Source organism: Dipodomys ordii, unplaced genomic scaffold (assembly GCF_000151885.1).
Source record: "Dipodomys ordii isolate 6190 unplaced genomic scaffold, Dord_2.0 Scaffold72, whole genome shotgun sequence".
In the NCBI taxonomy this organism is placed as follows: domain Eukaryota; kingdom Metazoa; phylum Chordata; class Mammalia; order Rodentia; family Heteromyidae; genus Dipodomys; species Dipodomys ordii.
This window is the reverse complement of record NW_012267288.1, coordinates 9,364,286-9,383,693: the sequence shown is the minus strand read 5'-3', so window position 1 is coordinate 9,383,693 and position 19,408 is coordinate 9,364,286. Positions and strand designations below refer to the sequence as shown.

At 35.1% G+C, this 19,408-nt stretch overlaps 1 protein-coding gene across 2 annotated transcripts in view; it reads right to left on the bottom strand.

The window, feature by feature from the left end:
• The window catches only part of Immp2l (inner mitochondrial membrane peptidase subunit 2), an 863,335-nt gene that overhangs the window by 786,092 nt on the left and 57,835 nt on the right, over positions 1-19,408 (bottom strand). For both annotated transcript variants that reach the window (XM_013024067.1, XM_013024066.1), the window contains one exon: positions 12,590-12,693. In XM_013024067.1, the coding sequence (XP_012879521.1) occupies positions 12,590-12,693 (104 nt within the window). The remainder of the gene's footprint in view (positions 1-12,589; positions 12,694-19,408) is intronic.

Genomic DNA, 19,408 nt, shown 5'->3' with positions numbered 1-19,408 from the left:
TCATTAGTTCAAAGGTCATATGAAATTAGATCTTGTATTGATTCTGTAAACATCAAAACTTTTCCACAATTCAAGGTCACAGGGGCAAAAGAATCAATTAAAAATAAATAAAAATACCACATTCTCCATTTCTCAAGCAAAAGGTGAATATTCACAGATATCAACAGCGAAAGGGTAAGTTCATAAGCCAATATTTCCCTAACACCTAAGGCAGTTTTTTTATTTTTTTTCAGTACAATCTTATTACTGCCTAATTATCCATATTGCTTTTCTTCCTTTTTGTTCAACTGAAATCCACCCAAGCAGTTTAACCGTTCATTTGGAATCATTAAATACACCCTCTTCCTTTACTGATAATTGGCCTCTTTCTTTATTAACTGATTTCTTCGTTTGATTTATTACAAATCATTTTTTTTTGCCAAATTTGGATACATTGTGTTACTACATACTTTTACCTTCTTTCAACTCAGTTAACACACTGTCACTGTTACCAACACTTTCCTATTATTTCTTCAAGTTCTAATTGCTCTTTAAAGATCTTCTAGTAGTGTAATGAATTTTTAATAAATGTGAAATATTTTAATGATTCCTATTTAATTATATGGTGTAATTCATGTGAGACATGCTAGTCACACAGAAATGTTTTCCTCCTGCCTTGTGTGGTCACTTTCTGGCAAAGTATACACATCTCAGCAAAGAAACTTATGACCTCTAAAAAGCACAGAAAGTCACGTAACCATTATATCCAAAGCCAAATCAAACTCAGCCAGTCTCTCCGTCAGCAATTTCAACAGCCACTCAATGTTTAATAATGGGAAACCTACTGTTGTGCCCTGGGTAAATATTAATGCAGCCTCCGAGTGTGAGAATATCTTTCACTAGATTATGCGAAAGAGTAACCTTCCATAATATGGGTCACGAAAGCTTCTCATTAATTGAAATTTTTCTTCTTTTAAAAATAAGGTATTCCTGTCCTCTTCCAGGACAGTAACATTTTCCTGAGCTACAAAGCACTGCTAAAGTGGTCCTTGCGTCAAGCCGTTCCCCCCTCCTTATCAGCCACAGACACATTTCCTAACAACCGTCAAATCCACCCACCAAACACAGGGTCTTTTTTTTTTTCTATAAGAAAGTGGGAAGGTAACTACTGACATTGGATCAAGTAAGTTTATGTATAAGTTTAGTGTTGAGATCTCATCCACATTTGCAGACCTAACCTATGAAGCAGAATATAGATCAAGCATTTATTTTCTATAAAAACAAGTGGATAATGTGTTTACTGTTGAAAAATTCATTTTAAGTTGATAAGAAGCACCTAACCAGAAAAATATCAACCATTAGATCCTTATTTTCCCAGACTAAATTACAAAGAATAAATATGTATAAGCTTTCTACAATTTATTTTGAATAATTTTAAACAAGAGAAAAGGATTTTGCATCCATCCTTGTGTAGAACATATACCTGTAGATTTGTAAGTTTCCATCTTTCAGTATTTTCAGTCAAGATGTGTGTGTGTATACATGCATGCATAGGTACACGTGTGCACATTTGAAGTCTTTTACAAATAGAAACCTAGTGTTCAAAGTTTTCTTATCTAGTTATCTGTTTTACAATTTCTGTTTAATATACTAACATGGCTCAATAAGTTTGGGGTTAAGCTTCAAAACCTCGCAACATTCTTCTGATATTCTGAGACTGGTTTTTATGTCCATCATACAACGATTTCTTCTCCATTCCTAATACTATTCTCATTGACTGTTTTAAATGAGACAAGCCCTGGAGAACAAACTCTAACAACAACAATAAAAATTAAAAATTTCCAGTAATGCAGTGGGAACACATTATAGATCCAGTCTCAATCTCTTCAGCCATTACCAACACCAGAGTCCTGGTCATAGGGCTGAGGTTCGTACAAATAAGCTTGGATTAGAAAAGGCCCTGCCCTTGGGGTTTAATGCTCTGCAGTTACCATCTTGAAATTCACAACACTGAATCAGTCTGTAACTGAAGTCCAATAGGACAACTGAACACAAGCTGAGGGCTTTTTGAAGAAAAATAATGTAATTCTCTTTCATTTTGAAGGATATTTCCAAGAGGTACCAAAATGAAATTTTTACCTTGATTTGTTTTCTTCTACTACTTTAAACATGCCATTCATTTCTCTCTTATTTTCCATCTATTGAAATGTCAGATTTGTGCTTTTTTTGTTTTTCTTGGCCAGTCCCCTGGGCCTAGGCACTGTCCTTTTGTTTCTTTTGCTTAAGGCTAGAACTCTAACACTTGAGCCACAGCGCCACTTCCAGCTTTTTCTGTGTATGTGGTACTGAGGAATCAAACCCAGGGCTTCATACATGCAAGGCAAGCACTCTACCACTAAGCCACATTCCCAGCCCAGGTTTTTGCTTCTTTGAAAGTAAACTGTCTTTTTCCTTTTCAAAATTTCTTTCCAACTCTTATTTTCAGAGGTTTAGGTAGCCTGCATCCTAAATTTTGATTTTCATATTTATCCTAATAACTTTTATAGTACTTTTTTACTCAGTGCATTTTAAGAAATCTTTGGTTTGGGAAAACCTTTAGCCTTACTCAATGCAAGTATTACCCCTTTCTTCTTTTTCTCTTTTTCTAGGAGTACAAGGAGCTGGAATAAGCCATTTTCAGTATTGTAATATTCACTATTCTTTATCCCTTCATGTTCTGTTCTGCATAATTTCTAACTAAACTTTTACTCAGTTCACTAATTCTCTTATCAACTGTGTCTAATTTGCTATTAGCTTCTCCTTTTCAGTACTTCGCTTATAGTACTTTTCTTTAAGATTTTTTATTATTATTTTGATCATTTTTATAAATTCTAATTATCTAATGAAATTACACATCTTCTCATCAATTTTTAAATGTGTTAACTATTCTAATAGCCCATGTCTTATCATCCCACTACCTGAATCACTGTGCAATTGTTTCTATCATTTCTTGTTTTCTTTTATTCTTGATCCTGGCTTCTGAGATACATGGTATAATTTCTTATTAGATGCCATGTGTTGCATGCACAAAAAATTTACAGAAACTCTACATATAAAATTATGGAAAATTTGGGCTGGGAATGTGGCTTAGTGGTAGAGTGCTTTCCTAGCATGCATAAAGCCCTGAGTTTGATTCCTTAGTACCACATAAACAGAAAAAGCTGGAAGTGGCACTGTGGCTCGAGTGGTAGAGTGCTAGCCTTGAGCACAGAGAGGTTCAAGGACAGATCCCTGGCCCTGAGTTCAAGCCCTAGGACTCACCAAAAAAGAAAAAAATTAGGGAAATTTAGTGGACAATTAATGTAAAAGTACATCACCTCAAAATTAGAATTCTATTTCAATTTTTGTCTCTCTAGTTTGCCTTCACTCCTAGGACACAGAACTTCAAGGTCACAATTAAAAACTTAAAAGTATGTTACTAGAGTTTCTTCCTGATTAAAAACCTAAGAGTGTGTTACGATAGTCTTTTCTCCTCATTTAATTCTGGTTTTTAAGTCCCTAGTACTCAGTTATGCAGCGCTCAGTATATATCTGTCTTGGCTACTACCATTTAGCTCCTTAGTCTGATTGCCTTGCTACATATAAACTGATTAAACGTGAATTAAAAGGGTCATCAAATATAATAGCATTCACCTCTACCTCTTTTTTCACTTTTGGATCTTTATTTCCAGCTAGTGCTCAAACATTTTAGATAATTTTTTTACTATAGTTTCTAATTTTTCTAGTATGGGCTTTAGTTTCTAAAAACTTGTCCATTATAATTCTTGATCATATTGTGTATGTATGGTTATATAGCCTATTGGTTCTAAAAGTATTTAAAATAAGTTGACATATCTATATGATAGTTCATTTGATGTGTTATATTCCCTGATTGAAATTAGAACTATTTGCTGCTCTAAAAAAATCATAAATTATGGAAGTGGCGCTGTAGCTCAAGTGGTAGAGCGCTCGCCTTGAGTTGAAGAGCTGAGGGACAACGCCCAGGCCCAGAGTTCAAGCCCCACGACCGACAAAAAAAAAAAAAAAATCATAAATTATTGTTTCAACTCTTTCTTTTTCTTTTTTCTTCTTTTTTTTTTCTTTTGGCCCAGTTCTGAGCTTGAACTCAGGGCCTGGGCACTGTCCCTGAGCTTCCTTTGCTTAAGACTAGCACTCTACCACTCAAGCCACAGTGCCACTTCTGGTTTTTTCTGTTTATGTGGTACTGAGAACTCAAACCCAGGTCTTCATGCATGCTAGGCAAGCACTGAGTCACATTCCCAGCCCTGTTTGAACTGTTATTCAAAATATTGCTCCTCAGTCCTTCTGTGGGAATCCTTACATATAGCATACACTGTGTACTTAGAGTTCCTTCTTCATAAATGCTGACTTGCACTTTTTTATTAATACAATTAACAGTGTTTTTACAAAGTATATGTTTCTAAGTGAAAATAAGAATGGTTATAAACATAAAGATCCAATATTTAATAGGATGTTGTCTATAAAAATTTGTCTTTTGACAACTTCTAGGTACTTCTCAAAGAAAGTAGGATTTGTAATACAGGAGATGCAGAAGCTATGGATATGTCCTATAATTACATTATCATAAACTTCAAAAACTCAGAATTATAATTTATGATCATTGAAATATTTTTAAGCTGTAATTTGTCTCTGAACTAAGAAAATGTCTTATTGCACAATTAAGTGTACAAATATGATATAGGCACTTCATCCTAATGAAGGAGAGAAAAAGCTATTAAGGTCTACCTTAGGACAGCAATATGTTTGTGTGCTCATGCATAGCATTTTAAAAATCAATTAAATATCGCAATAGTATGTAAATTATCCCATTTTGATTTTTAAAGTATCATTTGTAAATATACTTAGTAGTGAATACCAAGTATTAGTGAATACCAAGACGATGGAGAGTGCCAAAAACTAGATCTCTCTTCAAAATAAGCTGCAAAGTAAAATTTTACTACCATTTTATTATCAATTTTAAAAAAACCTAGGAGCTAAGGTACTTCTCCCCACTTACAGAATCATGGTACTCCTGGGTGTTCTTAAAATGTATGATATTCCCTATACACTCAGAAAAAAATGTTTGGTTATACATGAAAATTTCAGAATGAGAACAGATGGAACAGATAAGTATATACAATATTTTCCCAGTTCAACTGACAACTTGATTTTAATACAATTACAGGTCATTATTCAATGTCATCATTGCTTTGGGCATTTGTTTCAAAACATAAATTTCCTTTTTATCAGGCTCCAATTAATTTCCCCTGGTAGGTCAGGGACCTTTAAAGATTTACAAGTACTCAAAACACAAAGGAACTAAAATCTCTCTTTCCTTTTTTTTTTCTCCCCCAAAGGCTCTATTCTATTTCATCTATTTCCCTGTCTCATATCTCTGTAACTCTTTGCTCCTATTTACTGACTGAAATGTAGTTACCTCCTTGGCCATCTGTCTGAAAATGGCAATGAGGTTAGCATATCACAAACCAGCTGTCAGAACTGTTTTACTGTAGATCCATAATAAAGCACTTTTTCTATTAACAAAGCGAGCACATGTTAACAACTACTGTATCAGCAATTTGACTAAGAGAGAATAAGAAGAGATACAGACACATATCTATGTAACTGCATATACCTGCATATACACCTATATAACTTCTTGAGCAAGAATGTGTAAGTTGCTTGGTCACATCATCATACCACTACATTGAGGCATTGCAGATGATGATTATGAATACAACTTCAGGGACTGGGAATGTGGCTTAGTGGTAGAGTACTTGCCTAGCATTCATAAAGCTCTGGGCTTGATTCCTCAGTACCACATAAACAGAAAAGGCCAGAAGTCATGCTGTGGCTCAAGTGGTAGAGTGCTAACCTTGAGCAAAAGAAGCTCAGGGACAGTGCTTAGGTCCTGAGTTCAAGCTGAAGGAGAAGGAGGAGGTGGGGAGGGGAGGGGGAGGGGGGAGAGGGAGGAGGAAGCAGAAAGGAGGAAGGAGGAAGGAGAAGGAGAAGAAGAAGGAGGAAGGAGGAAGAGAAGGAGAAGGAGAAGGAGAAAGAGAAAGAGAAGGAGAAGGAGAAGGAGAAGGAGAAGAAGGAGGCAGTGACCGTGAGGACAAGGGCAACAACTTCAATGGGCACAGCTGTGTTCTGCTCTTTAATGCAAATTACCAAATCAACCTATACCTTCATGATTTCGTCCATCAAATAGAAATAGAAGAGTACCAATTTTTAGAGTTATTTTAAAGTAAGGATTAAGTAATAAATACAGAACTCAGCCCAATTGTTGAAAAATAATAAGCAGTCAATACTAAAAGTTATAGTGCTTTCTCTCTCTCTTTCTCATAGACTGCCTTTTGTTATTAGCCCTGATTCTTACCAAGAGCCACTATTTACCTGTCTTCAGGAATCTGCCTTTGCTCCACAGCAACTACCTTAGTATTTTCCATCTCAGACTTTGAGATGTCCTGTTAATTCAACTTAGACATATGCTAGGGAAATAGCAGAATATTTGGGAAGAGTTTTAGATAGAGCATTATTCGTTAGAAATACAATAAATGACCTATAAATGACATCTGAAAAGGAAAAATAAACAGGTAGAAATTATTTTATTAATATATTTATTTGCCTGAAAATATCCTCTTTATAAGTGGCAGTAGTCACATTAAGTGATAAGCCACCACATAGTGCATACTTTATCAGACAGTTCTGTTTAGGGCCAAATGGAATCACATTCTAGCATTGTTATTGACTTGCCCCTTATTTACTCTGAATTTCATGACAAGCTATAAATGTTATCATGAGTATTAAGTACAAAGTACTATGTCTATACATATTACTGTTACATATCTATATCTATCTGTATGGATGGATGGATGGATTATGGATGGATGGATGGATGGATGGTGCACATATATACAAGCAATGTTCACTAAATAAGAATTCCTTCATGCTAATCTTCTATTTCAGAACTTTAGACCAGTTCAATATAATGTAATCTTCTACTATTGCTATAAGCTTCAACCTTTTTCTACCCATATATCCCTCCCCAGCAGCTATAAATTTAACTGAGTAGACTTATTTCTAGAAGCAATGAACATTTTTGGTATACAGTACCAAGAAGTTAAACTGACTTGTGCATGAAAGAGTCTCCTCCCGCACCTGCCTTTATCTATCCAGGTCCACTAGCCAGGTTGCCCTTCCCAGCTTGTCTCCACCCCACTCCACTGGCCCCATGGATGTAGTTTCCCCAGAGACTGCATGGATATCAGTACTTTTCCATTCAAAAACAGGCTAACTTGTCTTGTAAGAATTGAGCATCATTTTGAAAAATAACTGCCAACTACCCTTCACAAGGGTCAAGGTTATAAAAGACAAACACTGAGCAACTGTCTCACATTGGAAAAGACTAGAGAAAATATAATGAAATATAAGATACTGGGTAGAACTTAGATCCAAGGGGAAAAAAGGACATCAAAAATCTAGGTGTTCCTAGATTTGTCACTGTATTTGATTTTGGTACTCTGCATCATATATATATATATATATAAAATTTGGGGACAGAAAGGAGAATAACAAAATGCTAAAACAAGGACACAGGATGACCCACTGCAACAATGATACTCATAAGACACTATGTTGGAAATGATCTTTACAACTTTGATGGGGAGGAGATGGCAGAAGGGGTGGGGTGCAGGGAAGAGAAGGAGGGGAGACAGGGGAGGGAAGGAATAGTATGAAAAACACAAAGGAGGGGTAACAATGTTCAACAAGAAATGTACTAATTACCTTACTCATGTAACTATAACCCCTCTGTATAGCATTTTTACAATAAAATTAAACTTTAAAAAACTGGTTAAAGGATAATGTTGTGTCATCTTCCTGGTTTCAGTAAGTGTACTGTGGTTGTATATAATGTAAATTTTGGTTGGGCTGAGAGGTAGATAGAAATTATAGTGTTTTAGCAACTTGGTTTTAGCTCTTATACTATTTCAAAGTTAAAAGTTAAAACTTTTAAATGTGATCATTTTGAACTTTATTATGAAAGAGCCTCTATCTAAATTGACTTGTCAAGTGATATATTATTGTGAAATAAGGCTACTTATGTTAAGCCTATTGCAGTAAGGCCGTCACAAAGGTTAATAAAAAGTCAATTCCAAGGTATAGAAAATCCACCTTAATCATTACAATTAGCTTGCAAATCCCCTAAGAAAGTGTGATGCCACCTACATACACTGCTAGTGCTGAGAACTTAATGATAGTTGATGATGTTTTGTGAGCCCTGTATGGAGCTAAACAAATACATCTTTTGACTCCACATAACAGAATAATACTTTTAAATAATGGTGCCACTGGAACCAATGTTTTACAGAATAAAAGGGAACAGAAAAAAATGAGATACAAAGAAACATATTCCAGTACATAAAGCTCCCTCCTTCAGACCTTCCATGCTTTAGAAAATGACATTAGGCAGCCTGTAACCATAGCTACTCAGGAAGCCAAGACTTGGAAGAGGAGGTTCAAAGCCAGCTTGAGTAGCAGACTCTGTGAGACTCCATCTTTAATTCATCTCAAAGATGCTGGACTAGAGGCATAGCTCAAGTGGTAGAGTGCCAGTTGTGACCAAGAAAGCTGAACAAGCTCAAGGTCCTGAATTCAAGCTATAGTACTTGTCCCCCACACTAAACTCCCTTCCCCCCCAAAAAATAAAAATAAAATAGCACTGGTCAACAGGCTCTGAACAAAATCTCTTACAATAGAAGGGGATGGCCACACCACATGTTTCAGTAACATAAATTAGCCCATAGACAATTAATTGGTAAATGGAGAAACGATTTTATTACAATTCACAAGGTACATTTATTCATGTATAGTATTTCCCCATACAATAATGCTTTTCCTCATTAATAACAGCAATTTGAAGACCAAGTACACTACTGGCAGCAAATCAGGAAGAAATCAATACTATATATTCAACCATTTTCATAGAAATAGTTTTTGCAAAGTTTACCCACACATTAAAAATGAATAAAACAAGGCCATGTGTACTATACACACAATCCTAGCACTTGGGAGACTGAGTCAGAATTCTGGAGTTCAGTGTCCACAGGGACTACATGGGGAATTCCAGGATAGCCTGATGTACAGAGGTAGACCTGTTTCAATTAATCTCCACATTAATAATAAAACAAAAAACATCAAAATGATGACTGGAACATATACTTCTCCTTTATACAAAGTTGATCACCTTTCTCCACTTCTGATCATACTCTCTGTCCTTGTACACATAAACAGACTCAACCCTTCCTCATATCACGTCATCAGGCTATGTTTACTCTTTTAGTCCTAAATTAAACCCCACATTTATATATATATGCAATTTAATGTCTTTTAAACTGTGTATTTCAATTAGGCTTGTTATTCTTTCTGTTATTGTTCTAATACAAAGTCCCATAAACCCTACTATTAGAAGAACAAATTTCTATACTGAAAAATTTTTAGAAATATATATAATTATTAGAGTAGAATGTTACATTGTCACACATTTTCAGTGCATGAAATACTGTTCCAGGAATATATATATATAATTTTGTTGTTGTTGTTGTTGGTTGTGGGGTTTGAACTCTGGGCCTGGGCGCTGTTGCTGAGCCTCTTTGTGCTCAAGACTAGCACACTGCCACTTGAGCCACAGTGCCACTTCCGGCTTTTTTTCTTTTTGCTTATGTGGTGCTGGGGAATCGAACCCAGGGCCTCATGCATACAAGGCAAGCACTCTACCACTGAGCCACCTTCCCAGCCCTCACAAGGACTTTTCTGCCTGGGCTGACTTTGAACCACAATCCTCAGAGCTCAGACTCCTGAGTAGCTAGGATTACAGGTGTGAATGACCAGCACCAGCTAATTTTTTCTCTTTGTTTAATAGTGGAGATACTGGGGTTTAAAAACAGGGCCTCACGCTTGAACCCCACCCACAGTTCTATTATGCTTTAGTTATTTTTCAAGTGCCACAGCAGGTCTCATAGGATTTTCCCACCCATGGCTACTATACATTGCTGCAATCACAGGTATATACCACTACACCTAACTTATTGATTGAGGTGGGCTTCTCACTAATGTTTTTCCCTGCCTCAAACTTCATTCCTTCCAATCTCCCCCTGAGAAGCTGGGATTATAGATGTGAACACCACATCTCCTCCTTCAATATTTTTTATTAATAAAAATATCATTGTACATTACTTCCAAAGACTACTCACCTATCATGGAAATTTATTATTAACACAAATCTCTAAACAAAGTACATTTCACATTATCTTTAGACTCAACATTTGGATATGCATTTCTGTACTGATTGTACATTTCTTACACTGTTCCAGTGTAGTAATGAAAATCGCCAACTATGTTAAAAACCAGATTGATGCCTTGGCATCAATATTCAGTATTGTTTGACATGGATTAAAATGTATATATGAACATTTATCAAACCAACACCAATGAAGAAGTCTGTAAACTACATAAAAAATAAAGATATGTTTCTAAGCACTGTTGCTCATAAAACTGAAAATACACTTTACAGTATGACTTGTGTGTGTGTGTGTGTGTGTGTGTGTGTGCACACGCACACACATGCTAGTCCTAAGGATTGAACTCTTGTCCTGGGAGCTTTTTTTTGCTCAAGGGTAATGCTCTTGCCCCTCAAGCCAGAGCTCCACTTCTGGCTTTTGTGGTAGTTATTTGGAGAAAAGATTTGCAAAGAATTTCCTGCCTGGGCTGGTTTTGAATCTTATCATCAGATCGCAGTCATCTAAGTAGCTAGAATTACAGGCACAGCAACTGGCACCTGACAAATATGACTTTTAATAGTATTTACTCAGCTAAAGAAGAATTTAATGCCAGAGATTTTGTTTCTTTCTCAAAGAAAGCAATGACATTGCTTAATAGTTGTTTGCTGTCAAATAATCAAAATTAAACGTTCATTTATGTAAATGGATAGCCACAAAGCATTATGAAAGTGTACGTTATTTTTAAGTGATAAAGGTATGGCATATAATTGCTGCATTAAAAATACAATTCAACTGAGTAACTCTAATATATTCCAGCAATCCCAATTTGAAAATAATTTTTAAATTAACTTAAATAACAAGTATAAGTAATTAAAATTTTTGCTTAAAAGAATGGTGTTTTCAACATAGTCTATGATATGCTAAGAGATTTTTTTTATGGAGTCATATAACCCTGAATTTCAAAAAGCCCTTTTCACTTTTCAATTAGTTATTCAGAGTCACTTGCTGAAAGATAGTCAGTACGTTTCTCATGGGAAAAAAAAAAGTATTGCACTATTATGTGCTTGTAATGTGACCTCTTTCACTTGGGTGGGTTTCAGCTCCATCACCAACTAAGTGGGGATGTAACCTTGTCAAACCAAAGGCAAAAGAGCAATAAGCATATGACAGGCTTACCCCAGCATGGAAAAGGTTTTTTAAGGAGGTTGCAAAAATAGTACTCTAAATGACAAAATAAAAGAAAGCACTCAAAACATGAGAAGCATTTAATCCTCATCCTTGGATGTCTGCCATATAAAACTCGCTTAAATTTATTTATTTTATTAGCTGCTAACAAGATTTGGATAATATGTCTTCAAATGACCCCTCATAAACCAGTCTTGAAGGAGACACAGGTATAGAATATCTATTTCCACAAAGCGTTTTCCATCAATACTTAAATTATCATCCAACAAGAAAAAGTCATTCCAGTTCAAGAATAAGAAATACAAAACAGGAATATCTTCGCTCAAGGTTAGCTTTAATGATCACTAAAACAAACTTCATGAGTTGCTACTAACTGGCGTAAAGTTTTTATAAATAACTGAAGCCAAAAAAATTAGACAAGTTCTGGCACTGTTCTCAGTGTGAATTTACTTTTAAGACAAACAAACCAAAAGCTCAAATCTAAACCATTCAGGCATGTTCTAAGTCTATGTATTATATTATTGTGTCAATTATGCACTCATTGACATTCCTTTTCTACAACTAAAGACTGGAATGAAATTTTTCTTCCTGACCAGTCACAATATTTTAACAGAGAAACAGTGCCACCTTTTGGTCCCAAACAAAAGCCTCCACTACTCATCTTGCAAACTCCTGTTTTCAGTCAGATTCCTGATATAAATAAATGTCATTTGAATTTCATATCACAATTATCATCTTCTAAACAATTTTACCTTCAAAAAGTAAAAAAAGAACGTAAAAGCATAAAAGTCTCATAGTAACATGCAAAAATCACAAAATATTCCTAAGCAATATCAAATGTACTTATTTTGGATCATTAGCATAATAACTTCTAATCAACATTTAATTAAACACATTTTACCAAATCCAATTAGGTCAATTAACTGACATGTAAAATATGAAGGAAACCCTTTTTATAGCATTATTATATTTCAAGATTGATTTTCTTAAAAAGCATATATTTCATATGCATTCATTAATTTAATAATTGATCACAGTATTGACAGTAGACTACTGGTTACATTAGCATAAGTAGAAATACAAATTAAGTATATCTCTGAATTACTTACACTAACGACACAATGTCACCACGGTGTACTTCAAAATTCCTCACTTTCCAGTGATTCAAAAGTACCACATCCGATGACTGGCTTCCCCCAGGATTCAAAGAAGGCTAAAAAATAAGGAGAAAAGACATGTATTATTTGTATTTTTCAATCCTCATAGTCCATTGTACTTCACAGACTGAATCCAATAAAATATTTCTAATATAGTATCTTTCAGGAAATTTGTTCTAAAACAACTGCAAATAATAAAATTTTTAAATACACAGAGGGACTCTACAGATGAGCCAGGAAAAAAACATAAATTACCAACATTTATTTTAAAGGAAAATATGAAATTATACTTATTTAAAACATAAGTATCAGCTGGGTGCCAGTCACTCACAGATATAATCCTAGCTATTCAGGAGGCTGAGATCAGAGGATCACAGTTCCAAGGCAATCTGGGCAGGAAAGTATGTGAAAGACATCTCCAATTAACTCCAATAAGCCAAAAGTGGCAATGTGGTTCAAGTGGTAACTTGCTAGCCATAAGCAAATAAATAAATAAATAAATACAAAAAGGAAAGTAATAAATAATAATAATTAATAAATAAATTCAAAAAGGAAAGGTATGGATAAAAAAGATTAAGTGCGGTGAGAAAGGAGTGACTCAATTCTCCCAAAAGAATATTCAGATGGGATCTAATTCCATAGTAGCAGACATCACTGTTCTACCTAGAGAACAGAACTAATCTCACATCAACCAATAAATCAGCCTATGAATAACTATGGTAAGCAGGAAAGATAGATAATGGGATAATCATTTTTTAATGTAATATTTCACACCTCTCATGATCTGAGAACCTGTACTGGGGTCCCAGTCCAATTTGGACCTAGTAAGTTAGTGTCCTTCATCTAAGGTGTCGGCCGATGGATAAAGCAAGAAGAAAGCTTTGGGCAAGGAACCTTCAAGTGGGGAACCAGGTAGATACAAAAATGTAGTGGATGAACCATGAAGCCAACACACTTGCATTTGGACAGGACACCAACAAAGTCCACAAATATCAAGTGTGAGACTGTGAGTAAGCATGATGGGGCAAAAGAATGATACCACCAAGAGCTTTCCACCACTCACTGAGAATGATACCACTAAGAGCATTCCACCACTGACTGAGAATGTCAACATAGGAAGAAACAATTTCTTTAACAGTAGTACTCACAAGACAGTATGTTGAAAATGGTCTGTACAACTTGAGGAGGGATTGAGGGGAAGGGAAAAAGGGAGAAAAATGAAGGAAGGGGTAACAAGTTAGACAAGAAATGTAAACACTACCTTACTAATGTAACTATAACCCCTCTGTACATGACCTTGACCATAAAATTTTAAGATTAAAAAAAAATAAATGAATTTTATTGCAGGAATTTCTGTGATAGGAAAAGAGAGCCAAACAATTGAGGCTCTTTGTTTTCACTGAGTAGCAACAGGCAAAGACACATCCAATGAATTAGCAAGGAAAATAGTGAATGCCAGGCAAGAAGTAAAATGATAGTCTTCAGAAAGACTCCTGGAATCATCAGATTTTTCTACAAAGCAGATATGGTTTTTAAAAATGTAGAAATTTTATATGGAGTGAATGATAGGGGTGCTGATACTGGGACTTAAATTCAGGGCCTCAAAATATCACTTATTGCTCAAGGCTGAAGCTCTACCACTTGAGCTACACATCCACTTCTGGTTTTGTTTTTTTTTTTTCTGCTTAACTGGAAATAAGGGTATCTCAGATTTGTCTGCCCAGGCTGGCTTCCAATTGTGATCTTCAGCCAGCCTCCTGAGCAGCTAGAATTACAGGTGTGAGCCACCAGCACCTAGCATGACCTTATTTTTTACTCTCCAGACTTGTATAGACAAAAATAAATAAATAAATAAGCAAATAAATAAATAATTGGCTATCCTTAGAGATCTCAAACATTCCTAGAGCTTCTCTCAGCCCCTTTGAATAATAATGACTAAATCTCTACCTGAGTTTCCAATTCTCTGCAAGTCATTTCACCTGTTTTTCTAACATGACACAACATGATTAACATGGAACTTGTCTTCACTTCCTACAAAATAAAAAGTTTTCTCCTGTATTTTCTTACATTGTATTTACTACTTTCCTAATCAGCCAGCTTAAAAATCTGTTTTCTCTTTACCTTTCAACAAGTCACCAAGCTAAAACATCTTTTTATTTTACCATAATGTCTTTAACCAATGATATTTTTCTCGTCTCTCTACCATCATATTTCAAGCACAATTGCATTATCAAATGACTACACTAATCAGTGTCACTTCCAACTCTAAAGTCATTATCCTGCTTAAAATCCTTGTGAGCTTTCTACTATATTTAAAGACTGTCTTCAACATAAAATCAAATGATCACATAATCTGGAGAACCATCTGGATTCCCACTGACATGATTCCCACACTTAAACAACCACAAGCAGTGATTTTTTTTCTTTAGTATGTTTTTCCTTTTTGTGGAGCTTGAATTCAGGGCTTCACATTCTTGCTTAGCTTTTTAGCTCAAGGCTAGCACTCTACCACTTGAACCACACCTCCACTTCCAGCCTTTTCTCCAAATTCTCTTGGAGTTTTTTTTTTTTTTTTGCCAGATTCTCAGCTCTCCCCTTTCTGAGTAGCTAGGATTATAGAAATGAGCTACACATAATATAAGGTGATTACAATATATATTAATCTGATAGATTCAGATTATTTTTTCACACCTGTCATAAAACCAACATTTCTGCCTGAAATGTTGCCTTTCTCTTTACCTTCCTATCATGCCTAATTCCTACTCAGAAACACAACTTGAATCCCACAAAGCAGTCTCTCAGGTATTCTTCCTGACATTTACCTCCCTGTGTTCCTAATCTCCATTTCAGGAGACCAAAAATCTTACCTTCCCCTCAAACCTTCTGATTATTTCTATGACAGTATATTTAAATGTGCATTACAGTTACTCCTTTCTCTCTTTGTCCAAAAATCTATAAGCTATTTAAATAACAGATTTTTTTGTTGTTTCTTAAAAAAATCCAAGAAGCTGGCAGTGGTGGTGGCTTGGTAAAATGGTGATAACAAACCACATCAACTGCCCTGTGAAAATAAGAGCCCGGTACTACAAAAGTTGCCATGGAAGAATCCCTGTAGACTCAAATCTTGACTCTTAGATACATCTTTCCCTAATAGAAGCATTTATATTCCCATCTTTTGTCAAGGTAACTGGTAGAAACAAAAGGAAGGCAGTGTAAACAACAGGTTTTTTAAGGAGGGAAAAAAATCCCAAACCCAGCACATCTAATTTCAAGCCACAGAATATTAGTTAACATCTAGAAGACCTTCTCTGATTTTATAAAGGGAAGCAGCAGAGATTCCTCTTAACTATCCTCTACAAGGTTAAATTAATTATTCCCTACCTGTACTCCCCATAGCAATTTACGTAACCTTCAATGATAGCACTTAATAGGTATCTGCCTACAACTAGGATTCTCTCGCTCCAGTGTAGGCTTCTCATGTCTTATCCATCCATTTTTGTATACTAAATCCCAAAAGACTTTCTGGAAAGTTCTATTTCTACTAGTGAAAGTTTAAGAGATTAGAGGCTCTTAAAACAATATTTAAATAGCATAGCTCCTAGCAATGTTAATCATATAAACAATGTGGACATCTTTCAATGAAATGAATGACTAAGTGTGGCAAGAAAATTTTTGTCTTGTCAAGTTGAGCAATATAAACACAATAGGAATAAAGTCTGTTTCATTATTACCCGTAATAAAAATAACAGCAATCACAACAGAATAACTATAGTTCATTTATGAATGATGGTAACGTGTATGAATATGAAAGAAAAACCTTTTTGGTTTGAGAAACTGTTTATGTAGTTAAAAAAAAAAAACTTTGGTGACTGGTAGCTAACAACTGTATTTCTAGCTGAGATCCAAGGATTTCTGTTCAAAGCCAGGCAAGAAATTCACTGTCATTCTTATCTCCAAATAACCAGAAAGGCTGGAATTGGAGCTGTGGTTCAAGTGGTAGAGTGCTACCTTTGAGCAAAAAAACTCAAGGACATCCCCCTAGCCCTGAGTTCAAAACTCCTCCCCACAAAAAAGTTTGTTAAACTTCAATATGAATTACTTTTAAGTTTATCAAGCTGCTATCAACCCATTACAATAAGATATTTTATTAAGAGAAGAATTTTTGAAATTTCTCAATTAAAAATTACTTTCTAGAAACTCACAAACTTCAAAATAAGATTTTTAATTTATTTTTAATTTATTATCTTTTAGTCATACAAACAGATTTCAATTCACCATGTCAGCTTATGAGTACAATGCATCTTAACCAAAATAAGACTTTGTATGGGATATTAAAACATCTAAATAAGATATTGATGTTTTAGAAAAAAGTGAATCACATTAATACTTACAAACCTTACAGCAAACTTTTCCTTGTGAGAATGGCTGTATATGCTTCAGAGAATGAAAAAAGCATTTCAAATCAAAGAACTTTTTTTAAAAAAAAAGCAAATCTAAATTCAAAGTAACAAATCTTGATAATCTGATTTGACCAGAGCCTATATTTCTTCATCATCTTATTAATATTTAAGCCATAGAGTCCCAGAAACTATAAGCAAATTAAATTACAATGTTTTGAAGAAAAAAATCTGAGAATCTAGGCATTTCCACCTACATTTAATAGCATGTGATTAGTGTGAGACTTCAATGCTTTTGCCAGCAGCTGAGATTTCCAGGAGTAATGGCAGAAAGATAATCACGGGAACTAACCAAGAAGAAAAGAAGCCCAAGAGCTGCTCTCCCTTGTCTTAAAATTTTTCATTCACACATCTACCATGCTCCTACCATAAACCAGTAAGATTAAAAATCAAACCTAAAGGAACTAGTAGTGTGGATCACTAGTAGAGCATATGCTTGTTATGTGCAAGATCCAGGTTCAATGCCCAGCATTCCCCAAAAAGAAATAATAATAACTTGGAGAACTCTTTCAAATATGTCTTTCTCTAAAGACAGAAAATGTTTTCAAGTCTTGGTTCCATTTCTTCACTAGTCATATAAAGTCAACTATTCAACTATTTATAAGATACATTTCTCCCTCTATAAAATGGAGAGTCAAAAAAGCCTTTGTGTGTGTGTGTGTGTGTGTGTGTGTGTGTGTGTGTGTGTGTGTGTGCCGCGCATGTTCCAGTAGTGGGGTTTGAACTCAAGGTCTCATCTTTTCCCTTGGCATTTTTGCTCAAGGCTGGTACTCTACCACTGGAGCTATACCTCCACTTCTTGATTAATTGGAGATCAATGACTTTTTTGCTTGGGCTGATTTTGAATCATGATCCTCAGCTCTCTGCCTCCTGTGTACTTAGGATTGCAGGCATGAGCCACCAGCATTAAGCTGACTGACAAGATTGAGAATATCCATACTGCTAGAGGCAATCTACACATACAATGCAATCTCCATCAAACAGAAGTAGGAAAAAAATCCTAAAACTCATTTGACAGCAGAAAAGATCCTAAATAAGCAAAAGAGTCCTAAGCAAAATGAGCAATGGTAGAGATTTCACACTGATTTCAAATTAAACTACAAAAGTATAACAAAAGCATCATACTTCTGACCAAAAGAAAAAAAATCAGACATATACACCAATGGAGCAGAATTGAAGACACATAAATAAGCATATGTGGCTACAGTCATTTGATTCTCACCAGAGATAAGAAAAGGAAATACAATGAAAATAGCCTCTTCATCAAATGGTTCTCACAACATTGGATATATGCCCACACAGTAAGACTGAAACTAGATCACTCTCACCCTACACAAAATCCAATTCAAAATGCATCAAGGAACTTACTGTAAGACCTAAAATTTGGAAATTAAAATGAAAAATCATTTCAAAGTATAGGCATATAGGCAGGGGCAAAAAAATAATTCTGTAGGAATCCAATAGCTTAGGAATGAAAAATGGAATTGCAGCCAAAGAAAAGACTTCTGCACATCACAGATAATAACTTCCATAATGAAGAAACAGCCAACAGAATGAGAGAAAATCATTGCCACCTATTTATCTCACAGGGGATCAATAACAAATAATAAAGATAAATAATCCAACCATTAAAAATGAACAAATAATGGAAGACACAGTTCTCAGAAGACATACAAACAAATACATGAAAAAATATTTAACATCTTTAAGTTATCAGTGAAATATAAATCAATACTACACTGATATTCTATCTCATTTCATCAGAATGGTTAGAATATAGGGGATAAAAGGTAGGAAGGGAGGAACCCTTTTACTGTATTGGTGGGAATAAAAATTAGTCGAGGTACTATACATATTAGTATGAAAATTCCTCAAAATACTAAGTATAAAATTACTATATGACAGGGAAGCTATACCACTCCTGGGTACATACCAAAAGGAATTAGAATTCAATAGAACTAACCACATACCCATGAGTATAGTTGGCAATATTGACAAATAACCAAGTCACAGAATCAGCTTAGGTTTCCAGCAACCAATATATGTGGTATATTTACATAAAAGAATGTGATTCAACCATAAGAAATAATATAAGCAGATAATTTTCAGGAAAATGGATGGAATGGGAGATCATTATGTTAACTGAAATAACCAGACTCAACAAACATTGTATATTTTTCTCATATGTAAAATCTAAATTAGGAAGAAAGAAAGAGAGAGAGAAAGAGGAAGAGAGGCAGGGAGGGAGGGGAGGGAGGGAGGGGGAGGGAGAGAGGGAGGGAGGAAGGAAGGAAGGAAGGAAGGAAGGAAGGAA